Source organism: Mesoplodon densirostris, chromosome 5 (assembly GCF_025265405.1).
Source record: "Mesoplodon densirostris isolate mMesDen1 chromosome 5, mMesDen1 primary haplotype, whole genome shotgun sequence".
Lineage (NCBI taxonomy): Eukaryota > Metazoa > Chordata > Mammalia > Artiodactyla > Ziphiidae > Mesoplodon > Mesoplodon densirostris.
In genome coordinates, this window is record NC_082665.1 from 8,435,390 (window position 1) to 8,448,731 (window position 13,342).

The window sequence follows — 13,342 nt, forward strand, 5'->3', positions numbered from 1 at the left end:
AAAGATTTTAAGTGGTAAATAATAATTTTATTGCAACAAAACTATAGTTACGCTTCTAGCCAAACATATTCATTTCCAAGGCAGAAGCAGTACCTAAAATTTAAGATTGAAGAAAGAATTTTGGAAAGTGACCAAATAAAGTAAACTAATACTAAAGGGACAGAATAAGATTATAGAACAAAAACCCGAACTTTGAGATCAGAGAGACCTGACTTCTCATCTAGGTTCTACTACTTAATAGACTAAAGAAATATCACTTAACCTCTCAAAGTTTGCTCATTTCTAAAATAGGATCACAGCATCTACCTGGCAGAACTATTATAAAAATAGAGAACAGAGAGAGAGTCAGAAACGAGCCCAAATGGGTGCCCAGTACATGATACTGGTCCTTTACTTCCACCATAAAATCTAGGCTATAATTAAAGGCTTCCAAAACAAGGAAGAGAACAATCTCTATCAACGTAATACAGCCCACCGTCCAATAAACATCAGGAAAACCTGTCTTGGGGCTTCCCTGGTGGCACAGTGCTTAAGAATCCACCTGCCAATGCAGGGGACACAGGTTCAAGCCCTGGTCCAAGAAGATCCCACACGCTACGGAGCAACTAAGCCCATGCACCACAACTACTGAGCCCATGTGCCACAACACTGAAGCCTGCAAGCCTAGAGCCCATGCTCTGCAACAAGAGAAGCCACCATAATGAAAAGCCTGCACACCACAACAAAGAGTAGCCCCTCTCCCCACAACTAACCAACGCAGCCAAAAATAAGTAAATAAATTTATTTTAAAAAAAAAGAAAAACCTGTCTTCATATTTAAGCTTAATTTCTCTCTAACACTCAGGTCAAGAGTACAAAATGTGCCCTCTACTCAAAATGGCAAATGGAAATGGCAAATTATCAGTCATTATCAACTAAAGAGCCAAATAGTTCGTTTCAAGATCCCTATAAAAACACTACTAACACTCAAATATTTTAGAGAAAAATATTTCACAAGGTAAAAAATATATAAGGCAGTCGGGCTTCCCTGGTGGCACAGTGGTTGAGAGTCCGCCTGCCGATGCAGGGGACACGGGTTCGTGTCCCGGTCCGGGAAGATCCCGCATGCCACGGAGCGGCTGGGTCCGTGAGCCATGGCCACTGAGCCTGTGCGTCCGGAGCCTGTGCTCCGCAACGGGAGAGGCCACAACAGTGAGAGGCCCGCGTACCGCAAAAAAAAAAAAAAAAAAAAAAAAAAAAATATATATATATATATATACATAGGGCAGCTTCATCATATATAAGAATAACAAATTCATCAGAGAAATGAAAATTATAATTTCAGCTCAGTTACTTCTCTTATGAATGAGAATACATGAGCCCCAATGTGGTCTCTTTAGGTATTATATATTAATAATTTATGGCATACATTTGCTAGGATGTTTCAAAAGTATTAACATCACAGATATCATCAAGACAGGAAATACAGAATAAAATTAACTACAGGGTTAAAGTTCTCTTATTCAGGCTTTTACTCATAAGAGAAAAACGTTTTTTAAAATCCTAAGATAAACAAGAAATCATAGCTACATATCCTATTTTCCAAAATAATACCTTTATAAAACTGAGTCAAGTAACAATTTATACTTACATTCAGTAAAGAAAATACTTAACATAGGCCAACAATTGTCAACTGCTCCTAACCTAGGTAAAATTGTTACATCGCCTGTATATTTCACCCAATTCAAAGCTTCTTCCATTGCCAAGATTTTCTGTTTCAAAAAGAGGGATGAAAAATGTGATTTGTGTATTAATTATAAGTTTACATGTGGCATTATAAATTTATCTTATATAGTATTTCAGACTCTTATTACAAAACTTGTACAACCTCATGTTTTCATTACTATAGCATGCAACCTAGAATAGCTAGACCCCAACACACAAGTTAACAGAGACCACAGACTCATATATGTTATATCTTCAGGTAACCTCAGGCCACCCTCAGAGCCCAGGATGCTGCTGCAATGATTAAAGACCTGGAAGTTGAGGTCTACAACCTGGTCAGAGGCTGCCCTAGGTAGCAGGAGAGTACAGTAACACAAGGTGAATAGGGGGTCTCAGATCTCATCTAAACTGGGACTTCTATCCTTACCTTAAGATTAACGGTATCTATTAAGGTTCACGAAAGGGACTATGTACTTTAAATGGTCTGTGGCAAAGAGAAGAATAAGCATATAGGCAACAAGAGGAGGGCAGGGTTGGGCAAATGAGCACTCAGCGCAATGACCTTCACAAAGGGTCGAGAGTTCACAGAAGTATAATTCATACTTCTCATGTCAGAAAAGATTTCAGAAATTAAATAATGAAGTCATCAACGCTGGTGTCAGGCTTAAGGGAAACATGTACATGTTTATGTCACCAGTAGCATTAAAAATTGGTTTATTGGGAATTTCCTGGCAGTCCAGTGGTTAGGACTCTGCGCTCTTACTGCTGAGGGCCCGGGTTCAATCCCTGGTCGGGGAGCTAAGATTCTACAATGTATCTGGAGATCATCTAGTAATTGTGTATCAAAAAATGTTCATACCAGGGGCCTAGTAATTTCATTTGGGAGAGAACATATGCCAGGTAAATAATCTAAACGAGAAAAAACAATCAACTTGTAAAAGAGGCTCAAAATTACACTACATATATGGGGAAAAAAATGATAATAATGCAAACCCCCCAAACAAGGAGATTGCTTAGGCAAAATACAGAAATCAGTACTACTAAATGCTACCTATAAAATGTTGACTCTGTGGGCCTAGTATTGATACAGGGGGCAATGAGAAGTGAGAAAACTGCCACTTATTCAAAGTGGTTGTATCGTATTCCCATGTTAACACTTACATTTTCTATTTTATAACCAATTCTCAATAAGCCTCCAATAAAGAATGAATCATTCTGCAAAACAGAAAAGACAAAACATTTTTTTCCTTATTCGGCCAATCATACTTTAATTTTCTAGTGGAAAAAAAATTTCTACATTTTAGGAATATTACTGTATGTACATAGTAGTCCACTTTCTACGGCACTTTCATCCCCAATTTACCTCTTAAGGACCCTAAAACAAGTCAGAAATAGTCTTACACAGGGTTCTAATAATAAAATGATTTAGTTTAACTTTTAGATGTACGGATTTTAAACTTTCAGATGTATGGTTCATTACACCTAAATTTTTTTATAAAATTACATTGGCTGGGCTTCCCTGGTGGTGCAGTGGTTGGGAGTCCACCTGCCAATGCGGGGGACACAGGTTCAAACCCTGGTCAGGGAGGATGCCACATGCCGCGGAGCTGCTGAGCCCGTGAGCCACAACAGCTGAGCCTGCGCTCTGGAGCCCGCGAGCCACAACTGCTGAAGCCCGTGCGCCACAACCACTGAGCCCGTGCTCCGCAACAAGAGAAAGCCACTGCAATGAGAAGCCCGCGCACTGCAACGAAGAGTAGCCCCCACTCTCCACAACCAGAGAAAGCCCGCGTGCAGCAAGGAAGACCCAACATAGCCAAAAATAAATAAATAAAATAAATAAAATTTTTTAAAAATTACACTGGCTGATATAAGTTGCTGCAAAGGATTAATCTGCAGGAAATAAATATCAGAATGCCCTTTCTAAATTTAAGTTTGCAATCAGAATTATCAAGACAAACACTTGGCTCCATAACCAACTGAAATGAGAAAAATTATTAAATGGCTTTCAAGGGAAAAAAACCCTCAGTGTAGTACAGGGACACCTCCTCAAACCTGACATGATAAAGTTTACCCCAAAGAAAAAATATTTGTTGTGGTGGTGCTAACAGTGGCATGATTTTACGTTACAAGAGAGAACCCATCACTTTCGGAACCTGCGGCGAAGGTTTCTGTGAACCAGGTGCACACTTCCATTTGTGACAAATTCTAATGTCTATTTGTTAACGGTAAGGGGCAGGCCTGGTTTTCATCGTGTCATGTCAGAACCAGGAAAATAGCCATCTACCTGATCTCTCAAATACACAGCACAAACTCATGGATAGCAGAATAAGCTCGGGTTAACCATTACCCGTTAGCCACTATAAATTAGTAACATGGGCCTAATACCATATAACTATCTATATTCTTGAAATGCGGGAGGGGAACACAGTCTATCACTTACCGCAGCTTTCTTTGCCAAATCCACAATATCTTCCATCAACTCAAGATGTTGTAATTTCTTCAAACTTATCTCAGAAGCATGAGAACTGCTTAAAGACAAATTTATTTTTTAAAAGATTAGGGTCTCATATATAAAATTCATTGAATCTTACACTTAACTATATGTTATACCTCAATTTAAACTATTTGAATAAAATTAAGCTCTCTTACTTCACTCTAGGTAATAATAAGTTGTTTATTAGGTAGACAAAATACTACACTTTTTTCTTTCTTCTGTACTATAATACTGGTATTTATAAACAAGCATATTAATTTTTCCTTTTTCAGCTTCAAATCTACCATCTAACGCTCTTCAGAGTTTCATTCATTATAATGTTACCATGCTTATTCATTTATATCCAAATCCCAAGTATTAACTTTTTCCACTCTATTAAACAAAAGTAGAGCTGAACAGTATACAAGAATGAGACATAAGCCTTCCACTGCACTTGGCATTCCTCAGTACTGGGCAACACACTCACCACTGTTCATACAAAATGCGTTAACAAGCAGTAACTTACTTTGCCTCCACACAGGGGTGCAACCGTGATATTACAGAACTGTGTTGACGTTGAAACAGAAGTGGCCAGAAGACGTGTGTTTTAATGGCATCACAGTAATCTTGCAGGATAGAAAGAGGTTTACTACACCACATAGTGCAGATGTCAAACTCTTAATTAAAAAGAAAAAGTTTTAAATTAATATTTTGTGCCTCATTTTGGAATGAATCAACACTGTTAAGGGAAAAGACAAAAATGGATATGGAAAGGTAAGAAATGAATGGATGAAATATTTTAACCTCTCAGATGTTAAGAATATCTAAGTGTTAGCTAAAATTCTATTTTAACAAAGAAAAGTTTTTAAATTTCTAGTGAAAAAGGATAATAAAGAATAAACTTTGTAAAGATGTATAAGTCTGTTATGTTGATGTGAATGCATGAACCTCCCTTGATAGCTGTTTCAACAAATTAAAATACCAAAGTACTCACCTAAGTTTCCCTCACTTTGGGTATAATCTTTATACTGTCTACCCTGAAAAAGAAAAAAAATTCTTTTGACTTGTATCTGGTACATGCAAAAGTAGCAGTTCTTGATTTTTAATGTAAGGGTTATCAAGACTAAACTAAAAACTTACAGTACGTTTACTTTTACACTTTGAATACAACATCTTCAACCAATGAGTCTTTTGGCCTTTTTCAGTGTTTTCCCACGTCTGTTTCTATGGCTCTCCCTGAGAGCCTTTAGTCTCATCTCCAGTCAGAAAACAAGCTTTCACCAGCACTGCACATTCTCCTTGTGGAGGCACTGCTTACTTCTCCGTCTGAAATGACCTCTTCAAGAGCCGTACGTATCTCCCTATCAAATCTCGTGTAGCACAAAAATATCTTTACTCAGATAGCTCTATACCACAAAACCTTCAAGAAGTAAATCTTAAAGGTTCTCATAAGAAGGAAAAAAATGTATAACTATGTATGGTGACGGACATTAACTAAACTTACTGTGCTGATCTCATGATATATACATATATTGAATCCTTATGTTGTACATCTGAAACTAATGTCATATATCAATTATACCTCAATTTTTTAAAAAAAGAAACCTTTAAGAATACATAACGTTAAAAACAAAAAGTTAAGGGGACTTCCCTGGCGGTCCAGTAGTTAAGACTGCACTTCCACTGCAGAGGGCACGGGTTTGATCCCCTGGTCAGGAAACTAAGATCCCGCATGCCACGCGGTGTGGTCAAAAAAAAAAAAAAAAGTTAAGAAATCTACTTACCACCCCGTCACAGTAAAGTTGAGTCACACGAACATAATCATTGGACATAAATTCGGAGGCAAAGACACAATCATCCACATAAGGGCACTCTTCTAACAAGGCATAATCTGCTACAGTGAAATTTCCCAGGGCAAAATCGTCCATGGTGCACCATCCTAAGGACACAACGAAACCCAAATCAATAATTAAATCATTTGAGATGATATGAGCAGCAGTTTTCCTAGCTTCTATAGTATATCTGAAAAATACCTGGAACTTACGCCCCAAGGAAATAACTCCAGTGAGAACATTGAGCTCTGGAAGATTCCCATCCTCATTTGCTAGTCTTTCCCCTCGACTCTCCTAGAGTATCAGTTTAATCTATTTTTTCTTTTTGTCAGGTTCAAAGAGTCACCATCTCTACCTTGAATTTAACTGTTTACTGTTTAGATGGAAGATAAGTAAGGGCATCTTATTCATCTTTGTATGTGCCTAGAGGAATGAACAAAAGACATCCTTCCACTGCTGCCCTTTTACCCCAACTGCTTTTCCTGCCTCTGTGAAATATGCTGTTTCATCATACAGAAACTCTGCCACATTCTCAACCTCCTGGCTGGAACTAAACCCTGACTGCACTGAGAAAACGGTTTCCTCTCAGCTGTTCATATTCTCCTATCCATGCCTCAGTGTGTGTGTGTGTGTGTGTGTGTCTCGGGCAAAGGGGCAGGGCTGAAGTGGTACAGGGAGAGTACGTAGCCTCCTAACCCCTCACAGCCGCATCCAGACCTGCCATCCTCCCAGCAATCGCTGCTCCTAACGCTCTCACAACAGCCACAGCAGCACGGCAAGGCCCCTTACATTATCAGCGACCATGCTCTTCAAACAAGTACTTCAGTGGGGGGACGGGGAATTAGGGCTAGAGTTTCAGAGTAAAGTGTGGTCCCCTGAAGAAAGTTCAATAACAAAAATGTATAGCTATCAGTGAATAGCTACAAAACCTAAATATCACTGGAAAATGCAGCATTTTCTTACTTGTAACTCTTGCCCAAGTAGTGGCTTTCTTTTCCTATCATCACCAGCACCACCATTAACACCATTTTTTATACCCATTCACTTCATCACTATTATCCCACTACTGTTATGATAAACCAAGTTTCTTTTTTCCTAAGCAAGACCACCATCAGTCCTTGGAAAACACATCTGTTTCTTTAAGTAATCCTTCTTCTTATGCCCATCCTTCTTCTTATGTTGCTGTACAACAACCTCACAATATCAGAAGTGAAGACCAATGACCACCTTCCCAGCAAACTGCCGGTACCATTTGTCCTACGTTGTACCAGGCGTTTTACACATACCATCTCACTGATCCTCACAGCAATTCTTCGCAGGCCCAATTATTATCACGGTCACTGTACAGATGGAAAACATGCAGAGCAAAACTCATCTGCTCAAGGTCACCAAGCTAGGCAGGATTCAAACCTAGGTCTTCTGATTCCAGTTTCCTCTCAAACACTGTATTTCACTAGATCTACGTTGCGCTGTCACTGCCGTCTAGCTGCCTCCTGGCTGTTGTCATGTTTAAGAACACAGGCAACTAGGTCACAGTGCTTGCCTCTTTCCTCCAGTCATCATTCCGGTCACACCAACGTCCGTGTGGACAACCCTTCGGGGCTCTAGCCTTGCAGTGCGACCACCTTCTCAACTGAAATGAAATTCGCGGCCCACCTCACCTAGGCTCTTCCTTCACAAGGCCACACCTTGGACCACTGCCCAGGTCTAAACCAGTTTTTAAATCTTTAACTCTGATTAGTTCCTCTCCAACCACACCCAGGAATCATTACGACTTAACGTTTCCCCTATCTCCTACCACATTCTTCAACCTCATCAAGAATTCTTCCACCTCATCAAGAATTCTTCCTTTTCTGCCATTCAAATCCTCCATTCTCCTTTATTTTCACTTTTCTAATACTGGGTTTCCACTTCCACCATTTAAGGGAAGCTGCTTCAATAAAGTCGTTAGCGACCTTTTCCACTAGCCTGGATATCTACAATGTCCGGAACCTGACCTGTCCTGGATGAACAATACTTCCAGAGTTTAGAGAATTTAACTCCAAAAGTAAACAATGACTGGAAAAAATGAAAAGACATTTTAGCACCCAAAGTATGGCACATAATATGGGACATATGCTATTCTGGGAAATATATACACTTCTAAACTCATTTGTCTCGCAAATGTTTTCCGTATGTGAATACAGAAAGAGCCAAGAACGGTCGGTCCCAGCCCACACATCACCATCGTGGCATCAGTTACAATACAATTAACGTGCTCATACCTGGCAGACTGAGCCCCTGTGACACCATGCTGGTCAGTCACAGCCTGGCATATCTCACTGATACCATGCCCTACGCCCACTGTACCGTAATTACGACCTTGGTGTTATTTTTATTTTCTGTTTTGTTTTAACCAGAGAGGCGATGCGGCATAGTGGTTAAGAGCATAGACTCTGGAACCAGACTGCCTGGGCTTGAATCCTGGCTCTCCTATTTCCTGAGTGTGTGATCTTGGACAAGTTACTTAACCTCTGTAGGCTTCAGTTTCCTCCCTTAATCAAATGAGGACAGCAATCCTACCTATCTGATTAATCCATTAACACATTTAAAGTGCTTTTAATAGCACACAGTGTATAGGAAACGCTACAAATATCAGCTATCGTTAACATATGAGATGAATGGTTTTTTAATCCGCTATTTGGATGCCTCTAACTAAATGGCCTCCCTTCATTGCTAATTCCAAAGAGCACTTGTCAGCTTACAACTTACTTGACGCTGTTGACCACTTCCTCCTTCTCAGAACTCTTCATCTGGACTCCAAAGACCATCTTCTCCTGGTTCTCCTCCTATTCTTCTGGCTGCTCTTCCTCAGTCTCCAGGGGCTCTTCTTCTCCGTTCCCCGCCACCCAAATGTCAACTCTCTTTTCTTCTCACGCTTACTCTCTCCTTGGGTGACCTTATCCACCATACCCATGGCTTAAAACAGCACTTTCTGAACTTCCATCATTTGCATAGCTTCGCCACAGTTTTTGCCATTTCCACAGATCCCTTGTATTTTATTTACTTAATATTCTCTTCTTTTGGGGCTCACTTGGCCTAAGTGATAATATCCATGATATTATAGGTTTGAGATACAGCTTACGTTTTTCAGACACGTTAAAGTCCTAACTATTAAAATTTTTTTATCTGTGTACTACTTTAAATTACCTCATACTCACTGTAGCAAACCACGGCTGACATGTCCAAATGCTGAAGACTCTCAAATCTCTCCAGGCTGGGATGCATCTCATGACTTCTAGACCCTCCCTGTCAACTGCTACTGGGTCTTAACCAAGATGTCCCACAAGCCTCTCAGATTCAGTAAGTTCAAAAACAAACTTATCTTTTTCCTCAAGAACAAATGAAACCAAGTTCTTTCCTCTTTCTGTATGTTACCAGTTAATTGCTCTACATGCCACCTGGTTACCCAAAACAGAAATCTGGAAGTCAATCTAGACTCCCCCAGTCTCCTTCAACATTCCTAACCAACCTGACCATGAAGTCCTGTCCTTTTGACTCCTCTAAGGAATCCAAAATTAGCACACATACACCTCTTCATGCCCACTGCCAATGCCTTGGTTGCAGCTCCATCTTTTCTCCTCTGAACTACTTAAACAAGCAGTCTCCTAACTGGTGACTTGCCTTCAATCTCGACATCTCCTAAAACTCTGATCATAACACTTCACTGCTTAAACTAATTCAGTAGCTTCTCATCATCTTCAGGATAAAGTCCAAACTCCTTACTATAGCACAGAAGGCCTTTTGTGATCCTGTTCCTGCATTTCTCTAGTCACTCCATGACATGCAACGTAGAAGCCAGTCGTACTCAGCTGCCTGTCACTTCTAAACAAACCTTATTCTGCAACCAGAATGCCTACCAGTCCTTAATACTCGATTCCAGGAAGCATCTCCTGAACTTCTCACTACCACCAAGTTTATTTTTGCACCGCTTCTCTGTAAGCCCCGAGCACCCTGCTCGTATCTTTTTGACAGCAATTTTCATACCATTCGGTCATTACAGGTTTCTCTCTGTAGGTTCACTATGTCCAGAGGGCACACTGTGTCCTACTCATCTTGATTCCCTACCTCAGTGCTGCCCAAATTTTTAATTTGCATACCCCAAAGTAGAAAACTTTGCCAAATCCACTTATCCACTGTACTGTTACCTATTTAGTATTTTTATTTAGACTAACTCAACTTTTAACTCAGATGTAAACTTGTTTTAATAGAAAGTTTGTTACCACCAAGAAATCTTAAGTTTGGTAGGACAGAATTTTTTTTTCCTAACACATACTAAAATGAATATACTACAAAAATTAAGTACTAATGTGAAAGACTTCTGAGCCCATCAATTATGACGGACTAATGGGGCACCCATGACTGCAAAACAAAGTGGATGCTAGATTTTTAAAATTTTGCTGAGCTCATAGAAATAGCCAACATTTAAAACCACCATTTCCCCCCAAAGCAACAAACCTCTAGCTAGAAACTAAACCTGACAGTCAACCATGATAAATCATAATGCCAAGAGCAATAGTGGGATCATGGGCCAGAAGCAAAGTGAGAAAACTGAAAGGTTGATCCCACGTAAAGCTCCCAGCCAAAGCTAAAGCAAATCCTATCAGAAGGAAAGCACCCCCAAAACAGACTCTCAAAATTCCCACAGAGAAAGATCAATCAACAGTTCATAACTGAAAATCTCTAAGCATAGGAGGTGACAATGCACCACAAGGAAGGCAACAGAAAAAACAAGCAATAAATTTAGACCCCTGAGGACATTAAACACTGGGATTGCCAGTCTACAGAATATAGATTCAAAAAAATGAGCAAGCAACATGAGATTATAAAAAATGACTGGGTATAGCTAAAAAAGAACCAAGTGATACTTTAAGAAACTAAAAATATAATTGTTAAAAGTAAAGGAAAATAAAACACATGGGTCAAACAGATGATCAGGCACAGGTGAAGAGAAAACTGATGAACAAGAACATATGCCTGATGAAATTACCCAGCAATTTAAGTTCTGGCAAAGATACAAGGAAATGAAAAATATGAAAGATGAAAAGTAAGTGATCTGGACAGTCTAATACATATATATCCAGTTAAACTTCCGGAAGGAGAAAATAGATAAAATCAGAGAGAAAGTATTTAAAGAACACAAGGCTCAGAATCTTCTAGACCTCATGAAGTCAAAATTCTGAATCAAGAAACACATGTAGGGCTTCCCTGGTGGCGCAGTGGTTGAGAGTCCGCCTGCCGATGCAGGGGAGACGGGTTCGTGCCCCGGTCTGGGAAGATCCCACATGCCGCAGAGCAGCTGAGCCCGTGAGCCACGGACGCTGGGCCTGCACGTCTGGGGCCTGCGCGTCCGGAGCCTGTGCTCCGCAACGGGAGAAGCCACAACAGTGAAAGGCCCGCATACCGCAAAAAAAAAAAAAAAGAAACACATGTATCCAAAACAGGACGAATAAAAAGTAATAATCGGGCTTCCCTGGTGGCACAGTGGTTGCGAGTTCGCCTGCCGATGCAGGGGACACGGGTTTGTGCCCCGGTCCGGGAGGATCCCACATGCCGTGGAGTGGCTAGGCCCGTGGGCCATGGCCACTGGGCCTGCGCGTCCGGAGCCTGTGCTCCGAGGCGGGAGGGGCCACAACAGTGAGAGGCCTGCATACCGCAAAAAAAAAAAAAAAGTAATAATCATGTAGACTTATAAGTGAAGATGTAAACCAAAGACAGAAAATCCAATGCAGCCAGAAGGAAAAATAAATAAAACTGGCAGCAGCCAACTTTGCATGTAGAATAATATATTTACCATATAAACAGAAAATAAAGCATCAACCTAGAACTGTATACCCATCAAAATTATCCTCAAGAACAAGGGTAAAATAAAAATAATTTTAGATTTAAAAAATGAGTTGACCACCAAGAGACCTGAACTAACTTCTAAAAGTACCAATTAAAAATCATAAATTACCTGACTAGATTAAAAAAAAAATCTAGTAATATATTCTTCGTAAGAGATACCTAAAATCTAAGGACATAAGAAAAGTGACATGAAAATGAAGAAAAAGTTTATTCCAGGTAAATTACCACCAAAAGAAAGGTGGGATAGACCAAACAGACCCTAAGACAAAAAACAAAATTAAGCACGGAGAGAACCACAACATAACAGAAAAGGTTCAACCCACTAGGAAAACAATGTTTAGCTTGCATGTATCTAATCAAATAGTCTCAAAATACATAAAAAGAAAAACTGTTAGAACTACAGGAAGTCTGTTAGAAGGTAACAGTGGAAGACTACATCTCTCTCATGATAGGTCAAACAACTGAAAATTAATATAGACAGTCTGAACAACACAATTTACAAGCCTGATCTAACACATACATAACAACTAGAGAATACATACTCTTCACAAGTAAACACACAGAATAGTTATCACAATTCCCTATGTACAAGGCCATAAAGCAAGGGCAAACAAATGTTTTTAGAAAGATAAAATATACAATGCATTCTCTGACAACACAATTAAGAAATGAATGAAAAGGAAAAAATGTTAATGAAGAAACATTTGGAAATTTTAAAGCATATTTTAAAGAAAACTTTAAAACACATAAGTCAGAGAAGAAATCAAAATAGGAATTTTAATAATACGTAAATTTAAAAGTTAATGAAAATACCATAAATTAAACCATGTTACATAAAGCAAAAATGAACTGTGAGGAAGCATATAGCTTTACATGCTTATAGTAGGAAACAGGAATGGCTGAAAATAGTAAGTTAATCATGCAATTTAAGTTAGAAAAATAATAAACAATAAACTCAAAGAAGGAAAAGGAAGGAAATCATAAAGGAGAAAAAAAATCGATGAACTAAAAAACAAAAATATAATAGAACAAATTAGGCCAAAAATTCATCCTCTGGCAAGATTAATAAAATAGACAAACTTTTGGCAAAATTAATGAAAAAAAGTCACACACAAATAATACTCAAAATGAGAAAAGGGAACATAACTACAAGTAAAAGAGATTAAAGAGAATTAAGACAATATCATGAACCTGATGCCAATAAATTTAAAAAAAAAAATAAATAAAATTTACCAAAACTGACTAAAAGAAATGGAAAACCTGAAGTCCTATTACTATTCAATTGCTAATTATCAACAACTTACAGTCCTCTACACACAAAAAATTAGATCCAAATGATCTCACAGATAAATGCCACCAAACTTTTAAGAAACAAATCACTCCAATCCAAACTGTCCCAGGGAACAGAAAAAAAGGAACTACTCTGCAAATGGCATAAAGCCAGT

General features: G+C 39.0%; 1 protein-coding gene across 7 annotated transcripts in view; it reads right to left on the reverse strand.

The window, feature by feature from the left end:
• The window catches only part of TTC3 (tetratricopeptide repeat domain 3), a 141,563-nt gene that overhangs the window by 122,437 nt on the left and 5,784 nt on the right, over window positions 1-13,342 (reverse strand). For 3 of the 7 annotated variants that reach the window (XM_060098493.1, XM_060098488.1, XM_060098490.1), the window contains exons 2-7: window positions 5,964-6,118; window positions 5,174-5,216; window positions 4,706-4,856; window positions 4,147-4,234; window positions 2,865-2,918; window positions 1,630-1,750 (exon numbers count right to left, since the gene is read on the reverse strand). The exons of 2 other annotated variants lie outside the window; for them this stretch is intronic. In XM_060098493.1, coding sequence (XP_059954476.1) covers window positions 1,630-1,750; window positions 2,865-2,918; window positions 4,147-4,234; window positions 4,706-4,856; window positions 5,174-5,216; window positions 5,964-6,107 — 601 coding nt within the window. In that variant the 5' untranslated portion in view covers window positions 6,108-6,118. Of the gene's footprint in view, window positions 1-1,629; window positions 1,751-2,864; window positions 2,919-4,146; window positions 4,235-4,705; window positions 4,857-5,173; window positions 5,217-5,963; window positions 6,119-8,762; window positions 8,956-13,342 lie in introns of those variants that run through there. 2 more of the 7 variants (XM_060098491.1, XM_060098492.1) reach the window with 2 other exon arrangements.